Consider the following 18,517-nt stretch of genomic DNA (forward strand, 5'->3'; position numbering starts at 1 on the left):
CATAATAATTAGTAAATACTATTAATTTGGCCACTATCTCCTGACCTTCCAAATCTCTCCATTAACTTATTAATAAAACTCATTAACTATAACATTAAAGTTTATTCAACAGTTTGAGTACTTTTGTTTTTCTCTCTTTTGTTGAAGAAAACTCAATCGTTTTAAGTGAGTACATAGAGTCAAATGACAATAAGGTATGAGTGAAACTTTAAAGTTTAAGCATTTTTAACTCGGAGTATGTAAATATTAAATAAAATAATACCACTTTTAAACCTTTTGAATCCTTAAAAACATCATTCTGGAGAAGGACTTAAAAATCATAGTTTAGATTTTCAAGTGCCAGAATTTGTTGTGACAACATGTGATTTCTCTCTTATTCACACAACTATGTTCTTTTGAGCACTAAAATTCTACTATATCCATTAATCTTATTCTCAAAATTATTTCCTTATAATTATCATTTTATACACTTATCATAAGTACATTGTCATGCAGTCTTGTTTAGTTAGATGAAATTACAAAGTTTAGAAAGACAAATCATATACTGCTTACCAATATAATATGGGAATGGTTTCTCTATGTTGGTGCACAAGGTGATAAAGATGAACAAAACAAACAAGAGAGAAGAGAGAGAGAATAATAACAAACTTCAACTACTCAAGACAGTTATAAAAATAATGCAAACACACTGTAAAAGAAATAAAGGTACAATTTGTTCACACCACTCACTTACTTAAATACAAGTGGGACTTTAGGAGAAATATTAAAATACCCTCAAACAAACTTTATCAACAAGTTTCTAAAAATATGAATTAATTCTAACACTATCTCTTTATTCACATTCAGCTTAACTAAAACTAACAACACCAATCACATCCCTCAAGCGGATAAGTTGATCAGTCTTGATCGTTTTCGTCAGAACATATGTCAGTTACTTCTGGATGCTACAATGCACAACTTCTAGCACTCCATTCTGAACCCGATTTCTCATAAAGTGATATTTAGTCTCAATATGCTTGCTTATCCCATGCAGCACTGGGTTCTTGGCAAGATTGATTATAAATTTGTTATAAATCATCAACTTCAGAGGTTTGTTTACTTTGATCTTTAGATCCTGCAGTAAATTCAGAAGCCACACAGTTTGACATGAAGTCACAACACCTGCAATATATTCTGCTTCACAAGTTGACAAAGCAACAATTGGTTTCTTCTTGGAACACCAAGAAATAAGACTTGCCAGAAACTTAAACAAATATCTAGAAGTACTTCTTTTGTCAACTTTGTCTCCACACCAATCAAAATCTGAGTAGCTCAGAAGTTCTGAGCCATTATCAGCACCAGAAAGGAACAAAGCTCCATACTTCAGAGTTCCCTTTATATACCTCAGAATTCTAACAATAGCTTCGTAATGAGACCACTTCGATTTACTCATAAACCCACTCACCATTCCAATTGCATAGCAAATATCAGGTATGGTATTACAAAAATACCTCATAGACCCTACTAATTGCTTTAACATTTTCGCATCTACATCATCCATCAGAATCAGAATCCAATTTCTGATTTGTATCAGTAGGTGTGATAACAACTTTACAATTCAGCAGCTCAAATCTCTTCAGAAGCTCAAGTTCATATTTCAGCTGATGTAAAATTATGCCTTTCTCAGAGTACATAACCTTCATCCCTAGAAAGTAAGCCATACTTCCTAGATTAGTCATCTCAAACTTATTCTTCAGCTCTTTCTTGACTTAGCTATCTCATGTTCACAACTTCCTATTAGCAATATGTCATCGACATACAGACACACCAAAATCATATTGCCTTCAGAAGTATGTTGAACATCGACACCATACTTCATCTCACATTTCTGAAATCCCTGCTTCTTGAAAAATGAATCAATTTTCAGATTCCAAGCTCTAGAGGCTTGCTTCAGCCCATACAAAGTTTTGTGTAATCTATACACCATCCCTTCCTGATTATTTTTCTCAAATCCAAGAGGTTGTGACACATAAACCTATTCTTCTAAAGGACCCTTCAGAAATGCATATTTCACGTCTAAATGTATTAGAGGCCAATTCCTATTAGAAGATATCGCAATCACCAACCTGATTGTTTCATGTCTTACTACAAGCACAAACACTTCAAAGTAATCTAACCCAGGTTCCTACAGAAAACCTCTCACAACTAACCTTCCTTTGTGTTTTCCAATTGATCTATTTGGTTTTAGCTTCACCTTATAAACCTATCTCACGTTGATGGCTTTCTTGTTCTTTGGAAGTTCTGCCAGCTTCCAAGTCTTGTTTCTCTCTATGGCATCAAGTTCTTATTTCATGGCCTTCAGCCAAACTTTTTGCTTGAGAGCTTCTTCCATACTCACAGGTTCAAAGTCTACTAACATGGCACACTGAATAACTTCCCTTTCAGAATCTACTTCAGTATCTTGCAGCATGTCAAACTCTACAAACCTTCTCGGAATGCTTCTAATTCTTTGTGGCCTATGAACTTGTTCAGAACATTCTGATTATGGAACGGTATCAGATGTTGGAACTCCAGAAGTACCGACTTCAGAAGCATGGCCACCTTCAAAATCTAGAATATCCCCAGAATCTGGACTACCACCAGAATCTGAGTCACCATCAGAATCTGGATCAGAATCAGATTCTTCTTCAAAATCATTCTCGCCTTCTGATTCTGACTCACTCTCAAAATCATTTTCAGGCTCTGACTCATCTTCAGAATTAGAATCAACATCTTCAGAAGTTAACTCTGCGCCGGAGTTGGATTGAGACTTGTTACAATCCCATACTTTTGACTCTTTCACAACAACATCTATGATGACTTCAACCTTATTAGTAAATGGACAATAAAGATTATAAGCACTTGTATTGTGATACCCCACCAGTAACATTGTAACACCCCGATAATAATATGGTAATTATTTAAATTAAGTTAATAAAGTATTTATTAATTTAATTAGATAATTGGATTATTATTATTATTATTTTGGAATTATTGAATTATTATTATTATTGGGATAATAAAATAAAGTGGAAAATATATAAGTGTGAAATAAGGAAAAAGAGTCCCATTTGGTAAAGAAAAGGTTTTCACGTGAAACAGAGAAGCGATTGAGAAAGTGGAGAAAGGGCAAGAGGAAGAGCTAGAGAGCAAGGGTTGGAGGACGGAAAAGCTTGAAGCTCAAAGTTGCCGGATTAACTCAGGTAAGGGGGGTTTATCGTCGTTTAATGGGTATTATGGGTTAGCATGTAATGGGTAGTAATAAACCGTTGAATTGACCCTAATTGGGATTAGGAATGCTGAAAATTGTGATGAATAAGTTGTGTTAAATCTGAAATTTAATCGGTAATCGGATGGGTAGTGATTTCCCGAACGTATAGCTTTTCACGGAATTGGAATCGGAGGTCCGGAAGTCCTCCAACGGCGGAAAATGCGGAAATTCTGCATTCTGCCTTGTGTTAGCGCAGGAACAGCTTTCTGTCTTGCGTTAACCGGTTAACCCAGGGTGTTAACCGGTTAACACTGTTTTGAATTGTGTAAATTTGCTGTTTTGTCTGCGTTAACCGGTTAACCCAGGGTGTTAACCGGTTAACACTGTTGTGTTTCTGAGAATCTGCTGTTCTGCTTGCGTTAACCGGTTAACCCAGGGCGTTAACCGGTTAACACTGTTGTGAATTGCCAGGAAGCGTGTTCTGCCTGCGTTAACCGGTTAACCCAGGGCGTTAACCGGTTAACACTGTTGCAAAGTGGAAAAATTGTTATTTAAAATGTTGTGTGCCAAATTGATGGTTGCCTATATTGGTGTACGATGTAATAGGGATTATTTCCCGTTGTCTTGAGCAGTAAGGGTATTAGTAGAGTGTGCTAATACTGTGATTAATTATTTGACATGATATGATGTTTTGATACATGTGTTGATGATGTCTGATGGTATGCATAATGCTGTGAATGTATATATTATGCATGTATTTGTGAATGGACTATTGTATGGCTTAGAATGTGAGCATATGTCCATTGTGGATTGTCGTTGATGTTGCATTGCTAGATGATTAGCGTGCATAGCATAGCCCTTGGGGTTGTAGCTAATTCCCATAGTGAGGAATTAGTGAGTGAATCATTGTGGATTTGTTGTTGATGTTTGCATGCTAGGTGATTAGTGTGCATAACATAGCCTTTGGGGCTGTAGCTAATTCCCATAGTGAGGAATTAGTGAGTGAGTCACTAGGTCTCAAATGAGTGGGACTAGTGAGCTTAGTAGCCGTATCTGGATTGATCGGTGAGCTTGAACTATATGTTCAAGAATAGTCGGTACCGCATGTGTGGAGTCTCATTGCATAATGTATGTATGGCGTATAATATGAATGGATGTATTCCAATATTATACGTGTGGTTGTGTTGACATTGAGTATGAGTATGAATTGTGTTGGTATTGAGTATGATAATTGGGTTGATGTGCCGTTACTGAATGTGTGATATGATTAGGGTGATTAATGTGTTAAATTACTTAACATGACATGATATTTTATAATGCTTATTATATCGATTGAGGAACTCACCCTTACAACTATTTGTTTCAGGTAACGAGCAGTGATTGAGTAGAAGTTAGTGCTTGGAGTCTAGTGTAGTCTCCTTAGTGGGTCATGCTCTGATAGATGTAACATCGGGAGGGAACATTTTAATTGTGTTATTGATTGTTGAACCGGTTTACATGTAGTATGTTGCATGTTTTGAATGATCGATTTGATCTCTATCCGCTGCGTATTATGCAACTGTTTTATTTGATAAATAAATGAGCATGACAAGCTACTTTGATGAATAGTGTGAAATCTTGTGTGACACCCTTAATTGCATATTTACTCTGATAGATACATATTGTTATTTTTAATTAAATATTTGGGGTATTTTAGAAGGGTGTTACAAACATCACCTTGTTTCTATCATCCAACTTCTTTCTAGTAGCATTTGGAAAGTATTTATAACAGACAAAACCAAATACTATGAAATGACTCACACTTTACTCATCTCCAGTCCACCTCTCAAAAGGAACAATTTCCTCCTGCTTCTTAGTTGGACACCTGTTGAGCATATATGTTGTAGCGACAACAATTTCTCCCCACAAAGTGTTAGGAAGCTTCTTCTCCTTCAACGTACTCCTTGTTATATCAAGCAAAGTTCGGTTTCTCCTTTCAGCAAGACCATTATGTTGAGGAGTATATATAGCAGTCACTTCATGCTAAATTCCATTCTCCTTACATAACTTCTTGACCTCTATAGAGTTATACTCACCTCCACCATCAGTTCTGAGAATCTTTAGAGTCTGACCACTCTATTTCTCAGCCTTGATTCTAAATTTCTTAAATTCAGCAAGCACCTCGTGTTTGAACTTTATAAGGGATACCCATCTCATCCTTGTGAACTCATCATCCACAAATGAAACGAAATATTTATTCCCTCACACACACACACACACACACACACACACACACACACAAACACGCGCGCACGCACACACAGACACACACTCACACACACACACACACACACACACACACACACACAGAGAGACATAGAGAGAGAGAGAGAGAGAGCTTTATTTTATTCATTTAAGAATATTTTTATTCTAGAACATTTTTGAATGCATTAATTTAACTTCTATTAGTGGTTTATGTAAATAAAATTATATATATTTAGTAAGTCCACTGTTTTCCTTTTTTACTAGAAATCCAGGTAATTCATAAACAAATCATAGTTGTTGTTCTACCAAATTTAGACTAAAACAAAGCATCTTCATTCTCCAGGTATACATTTATTTGTGTCACAATAAACCATATTATATTCAAACGAGTCAAATATTTTGAATGTATTTCTTTGATGTTATGATATTTCATCATGTATTTGTAGTTTTTAAAATCTCAATAGCGCATTGACAAATGAATGTATGAAGCATTGATTCGAATCTTTATAAGGTAAACAAAACTATATTACACTACTTACTATTAATTTTACATAGTATCAATAGTACTTTGTATACTTCGATATAATTTTGAATATCTTTGTTTAACATTTTCAAAGTGTAATAATATTATTTTTAATGCAATGTACAATAGAAACTTCATAAAAAGAAAAATAAACATTTATTTTTCTCTGTTGTGCATATTAAAAATAGCGGGAAGATGGGCACGGGGTGCTCATCTGAACGCTAGTATTCTATAACAATATATAAAGGGAGAACTTGGTTTTGGTGTAGCCTATTTTTCTACCAATTTTACCCTTATATAACTTACATAATAACTTCTAATAACTTCTATTGAAATCACTGTTATCTTCTTTTACATAACTTCCTACTATTAACTTCTTATATAACTTCCAATTAAAATTAATATTAAATAAAACAATATCGTATATATTTTCATGTATATTTATTGAAAAAACGGACAGACGTATATATATATAAAGGCAAAATCTTATTTTGGTGTAACTCATTTTTTATGAAATTCAAAATTTTAAATCAAATGCAGTTATTTTCTTACGTGGAATATCATTTCAGTTTTTCTATTCTAACTTCTCATCATACCATTAAATAAAAAATTAATACATGGGAGTTTTTCTCCTTTACATGCGGTGGCGGAACTGAGGGGGGACGTGGGAAGGCCACGGCCACCCCTCAACTTTTTATTTTTTTTAATTCATATATATTAAATTACTAAAACATCTTTATTTTAAATTAAAATTAATTTTTATTTTTTCTTTTTCATTCAAAATTAGGTTAAAATATAGATAAGGTAAAAAGTTCATACCTTTCCTTTCTTTCTCATATGGGTTTGCTACCGGCACCGGAATCGGAACAGATTAAAGTGATCGGCATCTAACAGGTAAAAAACTTTATTCATTCTTCTTTTATAAAAAGTAACAAATTAAAGTGATTGCTTGATTTGTGTTTTTGAGATTTTTAGGGTTCTTCTTTCTTGATGTGTTAAAATAATCTATATGAGGTTTATTAAGCCAATTCATAACACTATAATTTACAAATATAATTATACATTGTAATAAGGTTTATTTAATCATTGTTGCTGCTAATTTCTAATAGTGAAGTTACCGGTATTTGAAAACGGATTAAAGTTGATTAATTAAGTTTATTAATTTTTTTCTCTTTTAATTTTTATGTTCTCTAAATCGATTTTTGGATCTGATATGATATTATAGGAAGAGTAAAGATGAATAATAGGAAAATTGATTCGTTTTTCAAAAGGGAAGCATGTGAAATTGAAAGAGAAGAGAGAGATGAAGAAATTATAATCCCGACATCCGAATCTGAAACAGTTCTTGAGAATCCAACAATTGAAGAGCATTATGGTTTTGAAAATTCTTTGGAACGCGATCCTGGAAAGCGTCCTCTGATTTGACAATATCCACCAAATCAAGTGGATGCAATACGAAGAGCTTATCTAAAATGGGGTCCATATCAAATTCATTTAGAAAACTATCCTTTATCCGGTAACGAGGATCATCCGAGAAGGTTTCAACATACTTGGTTTAGCATATTTCCATCATGGTTAGAATATTCACCATCTGAAGATGCCGCATATTGCTTACCATGTTACCTTTTTAGCAAAAAACTAAGTGGACGTCCCGGATCACTTGTCTTTATTTCTATGGGTTTTAGAAATTGGAAGAAAGTTAGGAATGGAAAACATTGTTCCTTTCTTAAACACATAGGGAAGGATCCTTGCTCACCACACAACAATGCAATGAAAGTTTGTCAAGACTTGTTGAATCAAGATGGTCATATTAGAAATGTTATTCCAGTGCAAAGTTCAAGTCAAAGAATGAATAATCGGTTACGACTCAAGACTTCAATTGACATTGTTCGTTGGTTAACACTACAAGCTTGTGCTTTTAGGGGTCACGACGAAAGTAGCAAATCAAGAAATCAAGGTAACTTTCTTGAGTTATTGAAACTTTTAGCATCCTACAATGATGAAGTTGCAAAAGTTGTGTTGGAAAATGCTCCACAAAATTGCAAGTATACTTCACATCAAATTCAAAAAGAGCTCTTGCAAATTCTTTCTAGTAGGGTGAAAAAGAGTTTCGTGATGAAATTGGTGATTCCAAATTTTGTATCGTTGTTGATGAAGCTCATGATGAGTCAAAAAAGGAACAAATGACTCTTGTATTAAGATTTGCTGATAAAGTTGATTTAATACAAGAGAGATTTTTTGATGTGGAACATGTTAAAGACACCACATCTTTAACTCTTAAGGAAGCAATATGTGATATACTTTCTCGATATAACCTTGATGTTTCTAACATTTGTGGCCAAGGGTATGATGATGCTAGCAATATGAGAGGAGAATGGAATGGTTTATAAGCCCTCTTTATGAAGGATTGTCCTTATGCATACTATGTTCATTGTTTTGCTCATCGATTGCAACTTGCATTAGTTACATCATCAAGAGAAGTCAACCCTGTTCATAAATTTTTTGAGAAGCTGATCTTTGTTGTGAATGTTGTTTGTTCTTCTACAAAGCGTCATGATGAGTTACAAGCTGCCCAATTAGAAGAAATTGCTTATTTGTTAGAGATTGATGAGATTGTAACTGGTAAAGATGCAAATCAAGTTGGTACATTGAAACGAGATGGAGATACTCGTTGGGGATCACATTACGATTCAATTTCTAGCTTGATAAACATGTATGGAGCAACTTGTTTAGTTTTTAAAAAATTTGCAAAAGATAGAGGGAGTTATGATACACGTGGGGATGCAAATAGTTGTTACAATTACTTGAAGGCATTTGATTTTATATTTATTTTGCACTTGATGAAAGAAATCATGGGAATAACATATATGTTTTGTCAAGCCTTACAAAAAAAATCAAGATGTAGTTAATGCTATGAACTTCGTTTGTTCAACAAAACATCTTATTCAAGGTTTGAGAGAAAATGGTTGGGATATATTGTTTACTAAAATGGTATCTTTTTGTGAAAAGCATGGTATTGAGATTCCTGATCTTAATGATGTTCATTCAACAACAAGATTTGTACGCTCCCGTCTTGAAGAGAATCAAGTCACAATTCAACATTACTTTAAAGTTGAAATCTTTTTCACTACCATTGACAAACAGTTACAAGAGTTGAATAGCAGATTCAGTGAGCAGGCAATGGATTTGTTAACTCTTTCTTGTTCTTTATCTCCTAAGGATGGATATAAAGCTTTTAGCATTGATACTATTTGTTCTTTAGTTGAAAAATATTATCCTATGGATTTTAGTGATCAAGAGAAGAATAATTTGCAATTTCAACTCCAACATTATTTGTTGCTCGTCAAGCATCAAACCTGAATAATTTATCAACTATTCAAGAATTATGTTCATGTTTGGTTGCATTTGGACAGGCTGAAACTTACTTCTTGATTGATAGACTACTTCGTCTTATCATGACTCTTCCCGTTTCTACGGCCACAACTGAGAGGTCTTTTTCAGCAATGAAAATTATTAAGACTAAGTTGAGAAACAAGATGGATGATGGGTTTCTTGGAGATAGCATGACAGTATATATTGAAAGGGAGATTAGTGCAAGCATTAGTTCGGACTCAATTATTGACGATTTCAAATCACTCGGAACGCGTAAAGCATTACTTTAAGGTAGTTTTAAGTCATGTAATTTAATTTTTTAGTAATTAACTTTGTATTTATTTTAACTTTATTGTTTTATTTAAAATACTATTTATATTTTATTTATAATCTTTATTTTACGTTAGCGGTCATCTCAAATTTTTTTATCTGGCTCCGCCACGGTTTATATGGGAGGTTTTCTCCTTAACAAGTTGAAAAGAATTGTCGGAACAATTTAAAAATTGCTTGTACATAGCATTATTCCAATGTGTACTTATTAAATATCTTTTTGTGTGTGTTTTTTTTTATTTATGTTTCTCATGCACACTCCATCAATTTTTTAATTATTTCCTTTTCTAATACTTTAAAAGCGGTTGTTATTAAAATTAGTGGAATCATTAGTGGGACATAAATGTTATGATATTGTATTAATAGAAAAAGAAAATTAAGAAAAAAATAGTATGATAATTTTGTAAAATACTTATTGTATTATCATAATTAATATGTCTTTTATATCTTTTGTCATAAGAATATGACAAAATATTTTTATAGAATTTGACTCTCAAGAACACACAATTTTAAATATCGAAATTTATCTTCCACGATATAATTTTTAAAGAAATTTTGTTGTCAGAAACTCAAATATTTATCTATTATATTTAATTCGTTCAATTATATTTTTGTAATATCAAATTTGATGTGTACTCACTAGTTTACAATATATATTGTTGACTATTAAAATTTATTTTATAGTGAAACAAGAGATATTTTTTATTGAGAAAAAAGACTATACAACGTAAAATATTTTTACACTATCAATCAATCAGATATGTGTATCCCGTCAAATCACGCATTAAATTTTAAAATACTATTATGACATGGCAGAATGTTATAATTCAATTGGATGATGGTGTAAAAAAAATTATACGGACAATGCACTACCTTTAATCTTTTTTTATTTTGATTTCATGGTTGACATTCCTATTAAACAATAATGTCACTTAATATCTTTGTTAATATTTTTATTTATTTATTTAATAAACTGTAAGAAACATTTTTTTATATTATTTAAATCTTTTTAAGATTTTGAACGATATATAAAGGGAATACTTTCTTTTTATGTAACCTATTTTTCTATCATTTTCTCCCTTATTTTATTGTGTAATTTACCTAATAACTTCCAATAAAACCACTATTATTAACTTTCACGTAACTTTCTACTAATAATTTCTAATAATTTCTATATGCTGTATTTAAAAAAATTATATTTAAATAAAAAATATCACTTATATTTTCAATAATGTGTATTGTGTCCGTCTAGAGGCTAGTAATATATAAAGACAAAACTTAATTTTGGTATAACCTATTTTCTTGCGCACGCACAGTTCATGTACGGTTTTGGTAAAACTTAATTTTGAATAATCTGTTCACGCGCACACACCGTTCACGCAACTGTTCATGTACGGTTTATTGTTCATGGTACTGTTCACTATATTTGTAAAGAGTGCATGCGGTGTAGGTGTAAGTTAGAGGGTAAGAATAGTATTCCTGATAATTATAATGTGTATCTCAAAAATATATATGTGTAAGAGTAGTAGTTTACTTTAGTGCATTTATTTATTTTGAATGGTATATTATATACACCACATGGGAGAGGCACTAATTATACTATTATCTTTTTAGATTTCATTTGTTAAATCTAGAGACATTAATTATACTATTATACAATAAAATAAAAAAACTGATAAACCCAATGATATATAGCATGTGTGAGTAGTAGTTTACTTCCGTGCATTTATTTATTTTGAATGGTATGTTATATACACCACATGGGAGAGGCATTAATTATACTATTATTTATTTAGATTCCATTTGTTAGAGACGTAAGGAACATTGTGTTATATTTATTGGTGAAATCGAGAGTTAATTGTTAATAATGTTGATGAAGTCTAATTCATTTGCAGTGATGATGAAGTTGTTAGGTGCAATTTTATTGGTATCAATAGCTTCTGTTGCTAATGCTCTGACCAAAAGTGATTTCCCTCCTCACTTCTTGTTTGGTGCTTCAACTTCTGCTTATCAGGTTCATCTTTTTCTGCATGCCAACTGTTTGATCTATTCATTCAATACTAATTTTTCATTCTAAAGCTACTTTTTTATGTTGAAATTGGGATGATATCAAAGGTTGAAGGTGCAGCAAATGAAGATGGCAGGAAACCAAGCATATTGGATACCTTTACACATGCCGGCAGTGGTGCTCTTTCTTATTTATATTCTTCATATTAGTATCTTCAATTAATCATGTTATAAAGTCATAGTTACACAGATGAAATTCTTCGTTTCAATTAAATTTATAGGAGGACGATTCAAGGGAGATGGTGACATTGCATCTGATCAATATCACAAGTATAAGGTATGCACTAGAAACATGTTTTATATGTATTCCAAATTTCCAACCATAGAATATTTCAAATCTCTCATACTCATCTTTCATTTAATGTAGGATGATGTCAAACTCATGGCGGAAATGGGCTTAGATGCCTACAGATTTTCTATATCATGGTCAAGACTTATTCCAGGTATGACCCACTAAACGGGCTTAGATGCATTCGCGATCTTGGAGCAAGACAAGTAGTTATTCTAGCATCAGAATCAAAACTAGTTTATAAAATAATGTCAAAAGTTGATTGTACTTTGTGTGATTATGGAGCAATTAATGAACCTCTTTAAGAGCAATTAATGAACCTTCTTGCATCAACTGTTTGTTATTCTAACCTTGATTTCATTCTAATACCAGATGGGAGAGGACCAATAAATCCCAAGGGATTGGAATATTACAACAAACTTATCAATGAACTAACAAGCCAAGGTTCTTTTGCAAACTATATTTACTTTGTAAAGTTCAATCACTGTTGTCACTCGTAGATTGCAAAAAATAGTCGTTTGTTCATATTCTGCTATTTTCCCCCTTCATTTGAAGGAATCCAAGCACATGTTACATTGCATCATTGGGATCTACCACAAACACTCGAAGATGAATATGAAGGATGGGTTAGCCGAAGAATTATGTACGGTTCACGAACTAAACTTTCCTAATAACATGACCATCTTTTGTTAGATATTATTTTATATATGTTTTCATGCAGAAAGGACTTCACAGCATATGCAGATGTATGCTTTAGAGAGTTTGGAGATAGAGTTAAACATTGGACTACCTTGAATGAAGGAAATGTGGAATCTGTAGAAGGTTATGATGAAGGATCCTTACCACCTCAAAGGTGTTCATCTTCCTCTATCTCTAACTGCTCCAAAGGCAATTCTTCAACAGAGCCATACTTGGTAACTCATCATATGTTGTTAGCACATGCATCAGCTGCAAAACTTTATAGGACGAAGTACAAGGTAAACTTTGTCACGCATCTAAAGCTTTTCACATTTTGTAGCATAGTTACAGTGTTGCCAATCACGGAAATAATTACCTGTTTAAATTCTACTATGGTACACCGTTGCAATGCTGCTTCTGCTATAATTTCTATTCGATAATATTTGTATTAAAGAGTGTATCAGAGAACTATAGAGATTTGTTTATATTCCAATATGCTATAGTGTTTTTGTGAAATATAAGCTATAGCTGCTATTTTTGACAACATTGCATAATTATGATATCATTTTCATTATAATCAAAGTATTTTTTATTTAAAAAATGCTACCAATGGTAACTTGCAGGCCAAGCAAAGGGGACTTATTGGTTTTAATCTCCTTGGTTTTGGTTTACTTCCACTAACAAATACTAGTGAAGACATAATTGCTGCTAAAAGAGCCCAAGACTTCTTAATTGGGTGGTAAGTAACATTTTGATTGTGATATCTATGGCTTAAATATGTTGTCATCGTAATTTTATTTGACCATTTTAGATTATGCATGAACTTTTGGTCTCTTGGAGATTAGTTTGCCCATATTTAGTCCTTATACAATTGCAATTAGTACCTGCTGATTTGGTTTTATTGTGAGATTACCGTGCAATGTGTCACATCATAGCTTCTAGGGGATGGTTCCCTTCCGGTTAAGTTTTACTGGATTTCTTTCCAGTTTTAATCGTCACCATTGAAATTTATCTCTTTCTTCCTTTACTCCTCTCTCTCCATTTCTTATGCATGATTCAGATATTACTAGAGAGTAATGTCACTACAGACAATCCCCTCTCATTGCTTCTAATAGTAGAATATTGATGTATTTGCCAATTCACAAAAATTAAAGCGATTCACACAATTTAAAGGACCAATTTTCTAATTTACTCACTACCTTAATAGGCGTAGCTATTTCTTTATACAATTATGAATTACTAGACCTAATTTTATCTTTCATTTTTCTTTGCTGTGATAGGTATATGAATCCCTTCATTTTTGGAGAGTATCCCGACTCCATGAAAAATGATGTTGGCTCAAGGCTTCCTTACTTCACTGCCAGAGAATCAAATTTGGTTAAGGGCTCAATTGACTTCCTTGGATTCAATTTTTACTATTCATTATATGTTAAGAACAACCCGAAAAGCCTGCAAAAAGAGAATAGCTATGCATCAGATATGGCTGTAGAGTTTAAACGTATGATTATTTCTGCACCATTTACTGCACCGATTTTGATTATATAACCAGTTATATATTGAGGTTAAACAAGTAAAGTTCACATGAGCGTCTCTTATTCTATGCCCTGATGTTTTTTCTCTCCCTATTTGTAGCCTACCCTGGAATTGGTACACCTACAGATGAGGTAAAATTAGAGTATCTTCTTTGAAGTTCCGTTTATTTTTTGATCATTGAAGCTTCGATAAATTCCACTTACTGCTCATTGGTTTGTTTAGATACCGGTTATACCTTGGGTTTTGGAAGGGCTGCTTCACTCATTGAAGAATGATTATGGAAATTTTCCAATTTATATTCATGAAATTGGTATGTCTTCCTTACATAAACATTTGGAAAGTTTCCCAATCCTTTTCTGTAGGAATGAATATAAGATAGCTTTTCAACAATGTCGAATAACTATAGTCTTATGACTTAATTAAATACTTAATACATAATAAACTTGTATATATGTTTTGAGTAGTAAGAATTTGGTCTTTTAGTCTTTGAAAACCGGGCTTAAATTTTTATAGAAACACTTGAAAAATGATCATTAACGTCATTTTAAAAAACTTAGTTCGGTCTGGCTTATTTTTCCTGGAACTTTTCTCTATAACATGAACCATTGAATTTCTCAGGTCAACAAACAAATAGGAATTCATCATTAGATGATTGGTCAAGGGTGAAGTCTATGCATGTATACATAGGGAGCTTGCTTGATATGTTAAGGTACCTTTATTTTCCTTTTCAAGTACTCATTATCAATATTCTTAATATTCACCAAATACTAATGATAACATATTTTTTTTGGTCACATTGACAGGAATGGATTGAATATAAGAGGCTACTTTGTATGGGCCTTTTTGGATGTATTTGAGTTGCTATATGGATATGAAAAAAGTTATGGTTTATATTTCATAGATATGAAAGATCCAACTTTGAGGAGGCAACCTAAACTTTCTTCTGTGTGGTACTCAAATTTTCTAAACAACAGAATTATGGACTCAAAGATCGCCATGAAAATTGAAGAGAAGTCATCCATCTCCAACACTTCCTTGATGCATGCTACCACTTAATGCAATTAGGACTAGTTAAAATACATGTTTTTTTCTCTAGCTTCCTCTCCTTTTTTTTCCTAAGTCAAATTTTGCTTTATGCGTGACAATTTAAAAGAAAATGCCATGAATTTATGGTGTTTAAACTTATGAAAACAATTAGAATTTTAATGTTGGCATACTTATTTTCCAGTTATATTATTACTATGCATGCAAATATGTCTATATAATATTTAAGATGTTATGATACGAAGTCTTCAATATTGCTAAATCTGCATGATAAACGGGAAAACACACTACTCTTTCTATTTGGATGACCACAATTGCTATTTTGAGAATCACTATAACATCCAATATCATATCCATGATCCAATGGCACTGAATCAACATATGGATTTAGCATTTCATTTAAATCCTTATTCAAATGTGTGCTTATTAAATATCTCTTTTATGTGTGTTTATTTATGTTTCTCATGCACACTCCATCAATTTTTTAATTATTTCTTTTCTAATACTTTAAAAGCAGTTATTATTTAAATTAATGGAATCATTAGTTGGACATAAATGTTATGATATTCTATTAATAGAAAAAGAAAATTAAGAAAAAAAATAGTATGATAATTTTGTAAAATACTTATTGTATTATTATAATAATTATGTCAATATGTCTTTTATAACTTTTGTCATAAAAAATATTGTTATAGAATTTGACTCTCAAGGACACACAATTTCAAATATTGAAATTTACGATATAGTTTTTTAAAAAAAATTATTTTTACAAACTCAGATATTCATCTATTATGTTTAATCGTTCAATTATATGTTTGCAATGTCAAACTTGACGTGTACTCATTAGATTATACTATATATTGTTGACTATTAAAATTTATTTTATTTATTTTTAGTGAAATGAGAGATATTTCGGATTTTGATTTTATAGTTGACTTTTCTATTAGACAACAATGTCATTTAATGTCCATGTTAATATTTATATTTATTTACTATATATTGTTGACTATTAAAATTTATTTTATTTATTTTTAGTGAAATGAGAGATATTTCGGATTTTGATTTTATAGTTGACTTTTCTATTAGACAACAATGTCATTTAATGTCCATGTTAATATTTATATTTATTTACCAACACCCTTGATTTCTCCTTTAGCTCCATAACCAAATGTCACATACTTGATAGCATGAGGTTGTAGATCCACCAATAAGTTGCTCATCCCAGTCATATGTCTTGAGCAACCACTATCAAAATACCAGTCTTGTCTGGTAGATGCCCTTGGAGATGTGTGAGCTAGTTTAGAAACCCATTGTTGTTTCTCAGTGGGGATGTTATGCTTAGATGCCTGCTGCTTCGGTCTGACTTGAGGTGTCTGATTAGCAACCCATTTTTGTTTCTTAATGGGGGCATTATGCTTAGATGCCTTCTGCTTAGGTCTGACACTACAACAAACAAGACCTTAGACAGCGCTTTTTTTAGCCTTAGACAGCGCTTTAAAGCGCTGTCTAAACCTCCGCTGCTAAAGGTTTAGACAGCGCTTTTTTAAATCTTAAAAGCGCTGTCTAAGCCCCCCCCCCCCCCCCCCCCCCCTTAGACAGCGCTTTGGCCAAAAGCGCTTTATAAGACCCTCTTATTTTAAATTTTTTAGGTATACCTTAGACAGCGCTTTTGAAAAGCGCTGTCTAAGCCCCACCCCCTTAGACAGCGCTTTGGCCAAAAGCGCTTTCTAAGACCCTCCTATTTTAATTTTTTTAGGTATACCTTAGACAGCGCTTTTCAAAAAGCGCTGTCTAAGCCCCCCCTTAGACAGCGCTTTTGCCTAAAGCGCTTTCTAATCCCCCCTTAGATAGCGCTTTTTACAAAAGCGCTGTCTAAGGTATACGAAAATTTTTGAAGCTTTTGTTTTAAACCACATTTTTTCCAGGTTTATAAACCAGAATTTCTACCTGTTTTCAACCAGATTTTGACACACAATTATCACATTTTATATATGCCATTTTGGCCTTTTTTCTACCAATTTTTGGCTAACAAATATATATATATACCAATTCAAACCAATTTTGCCTTAAATGTATCAAAATATATACAAATTTATGTACACATTTACAAGTCATAACATATACTACAAATGTACACATTAATTACACAAATTTATGAACAAACATTGAGCTTTATCATGAATTGACACCACTCCTCTTTGATTTCGTCCACTTGATCCTTTGTATAAAATGCACACTTGAATTCATCAAAATACTACATAATAATATAACATATTTTGAATTAATTCCAACTATTTAATTATATGAGATATGTGTAAATATAAAAATAACTCATAAGTTAGAAATACATACATCGGTGGGAATCTTTAATCGGCCCAAAGCAAGAGTATCTCGCATAAACCTCAACATGAAATACCCGCAATCTATTTGATTACGTTGTTGAGGACACTACATATGAAAAAAAAAATATGGATTATAAATCCTAAGTTTTATCAAGTGTCATCACTAATATAATAAAAAATGTGGTAATTAAAAATATACCGCCACTTTAATCCATGTAATGGAGTTGGCGCCCCTCCTTGAGGTTTGGATATCTCGTTGGGCCCGAAAAGCTTGTAGGACGCTAATAAAATAAAAATGAAGCAATTAGAACAATTCACATAAACTAAGAAAAATTTTGAACATTCTCACTTACGTGTCAATTAGGACCTTCATATCCGGGTATGTTGTCCAATCATTTCCTAACGAGTCAAGATAATACACAATTTCTCGGATAGGATTGATTGCGAGCAACAACCAATGTCCACTGTAATGATTAGGCAAATGTTAGATGGTAACTTGTAAAATAATTATAATAGATGAATTTAGAATGAAATGCTAACCCGGTATTAAACGGTATAAAAAACAACTTCTCCGCATCTTTATTGTCCATGAGGATCCGAAGAACGCACTCCGTCACGGTATCCGGTCTACTTAAGATTAAACCTAAGTTGACGGTCGCGGGTGCTAAGAATCCGAATGACACGTCCAAACCATTGGGGCGCATCAATTTGTCATACAAAAACCTAATATAAAAACATCATTAACATAAAGTAAACATCATTAACATAAGTTGTTTAATTAATAAAACAAAGTAGACCGGATTTACCTAATATATATATTGACAACGGTGACGCCGATTTCTTCATGACTAAAAACTTGCATGAAG

The 18,517-nt window shown here is 32.5% G+C and overlaps 2 protein-coding genes across 4 annotated transcripts in view; one reads left to right on the top strand and one right to left on the bottom strand.

Moving 5' to 3' along the window:
- Positions 1 to 931: 931 nt before the first annotated feature.
- On the bottom strand, positions 932 to 1,540 carry LOC127104956 (secreted RxLR effector protein 161-like). Its single transcript, XM_051042091.1, has one exon. It carries the CDS (start codon positions 1,538 to 1,540, stop codon positions 932 to 934), a length of 609 nt encoding a protein of 202 aa, XP_050898048.1.
- A 9,895-nt stretch (positions 1,541 to 11,435) lies between these two features.
- Positions 11,436 to 18,517, top strand: part of LOC127107418 (beta-glucosidase 11) — an 81,248-nt gene continuing 74,166 nt past the window's right edge. Inside the window, exons 1-13 of one of the 3 annotated variants that reach the window (XM_051044694.1) lie at positions 11,436 to 11,712; positions 11,814 to 11,883; positions 11,987 to 12,042; positions 12,133 to 12,208; positions 12,427 to 12,498; positions 12,610 to 12,697; positions 12,776 to 13,031; positions 13,356 to 13,471; positions 14,013 to 14,230; positions 14,365 to 14,396; positions 14,488 to 14,575; positions 14,884 to 14,974; positions 15,069 to 15,481. In XM_051044694.1, coding sequence (XP_050900651.1) covers positions 11,566 to 11,712; positions 11,814 to 11,883; positions 11,987 to 12,042; positions 12,133 to 12,208; positions 12,427 to 12,498; positions 12,610 to 12,697; positions 12,776 to 13,031; positions 13,356 to 13,471; positions 14,013 to 14,230; positions 14,365 to 14,396; positions 14,488 to 14,575; positions 14,884 to 14,974; positions 15,069 to 15,321 — 1,563 coding nt within the window. In that variant the 5' untranslated portion in view covers positions 11,436 to 11,565 and the 3' untranslated portion in view covers positions 15,322 to 15,481. Of the gene's footprint in view, positions 11,713 to 11,813; positions 11,884 to 11,986; positions 12,043 to 12,132; positions 12,209 to 12,426; positions 12,499 to 12,609; positions 12,698 to 12,775; positions 13,032 to 13,355; positions 13,472 to 14,012; positions 14,294 to 14,364; positions 14,397 to 14,487; positions 14,576 to 14,883; positions 14,975 to 15,068; positions 15,482 to 18,517 lie in introns of those variants that run through there. The other 2 variants (XM_051044695.1, XM_051044693.1) reach the window with 2 other exon arrangements.

This window comes from Lathyrus oleraceus, chromosome 7, assembly GCF_024323335.1.
Source record: "Lathyrus oleraceus cultivar Zhongwan6 chromosome 7, CAAS_Psat_ZW6_1.0, whole genome shotgun sequence".
Lineage (NCBI taxonomy): Eukaryota > Viridiplantae > Streptophyta > Magnoliopsida > Fabales > Fabaceae > Lathyrus > Lathyrus oleraceus.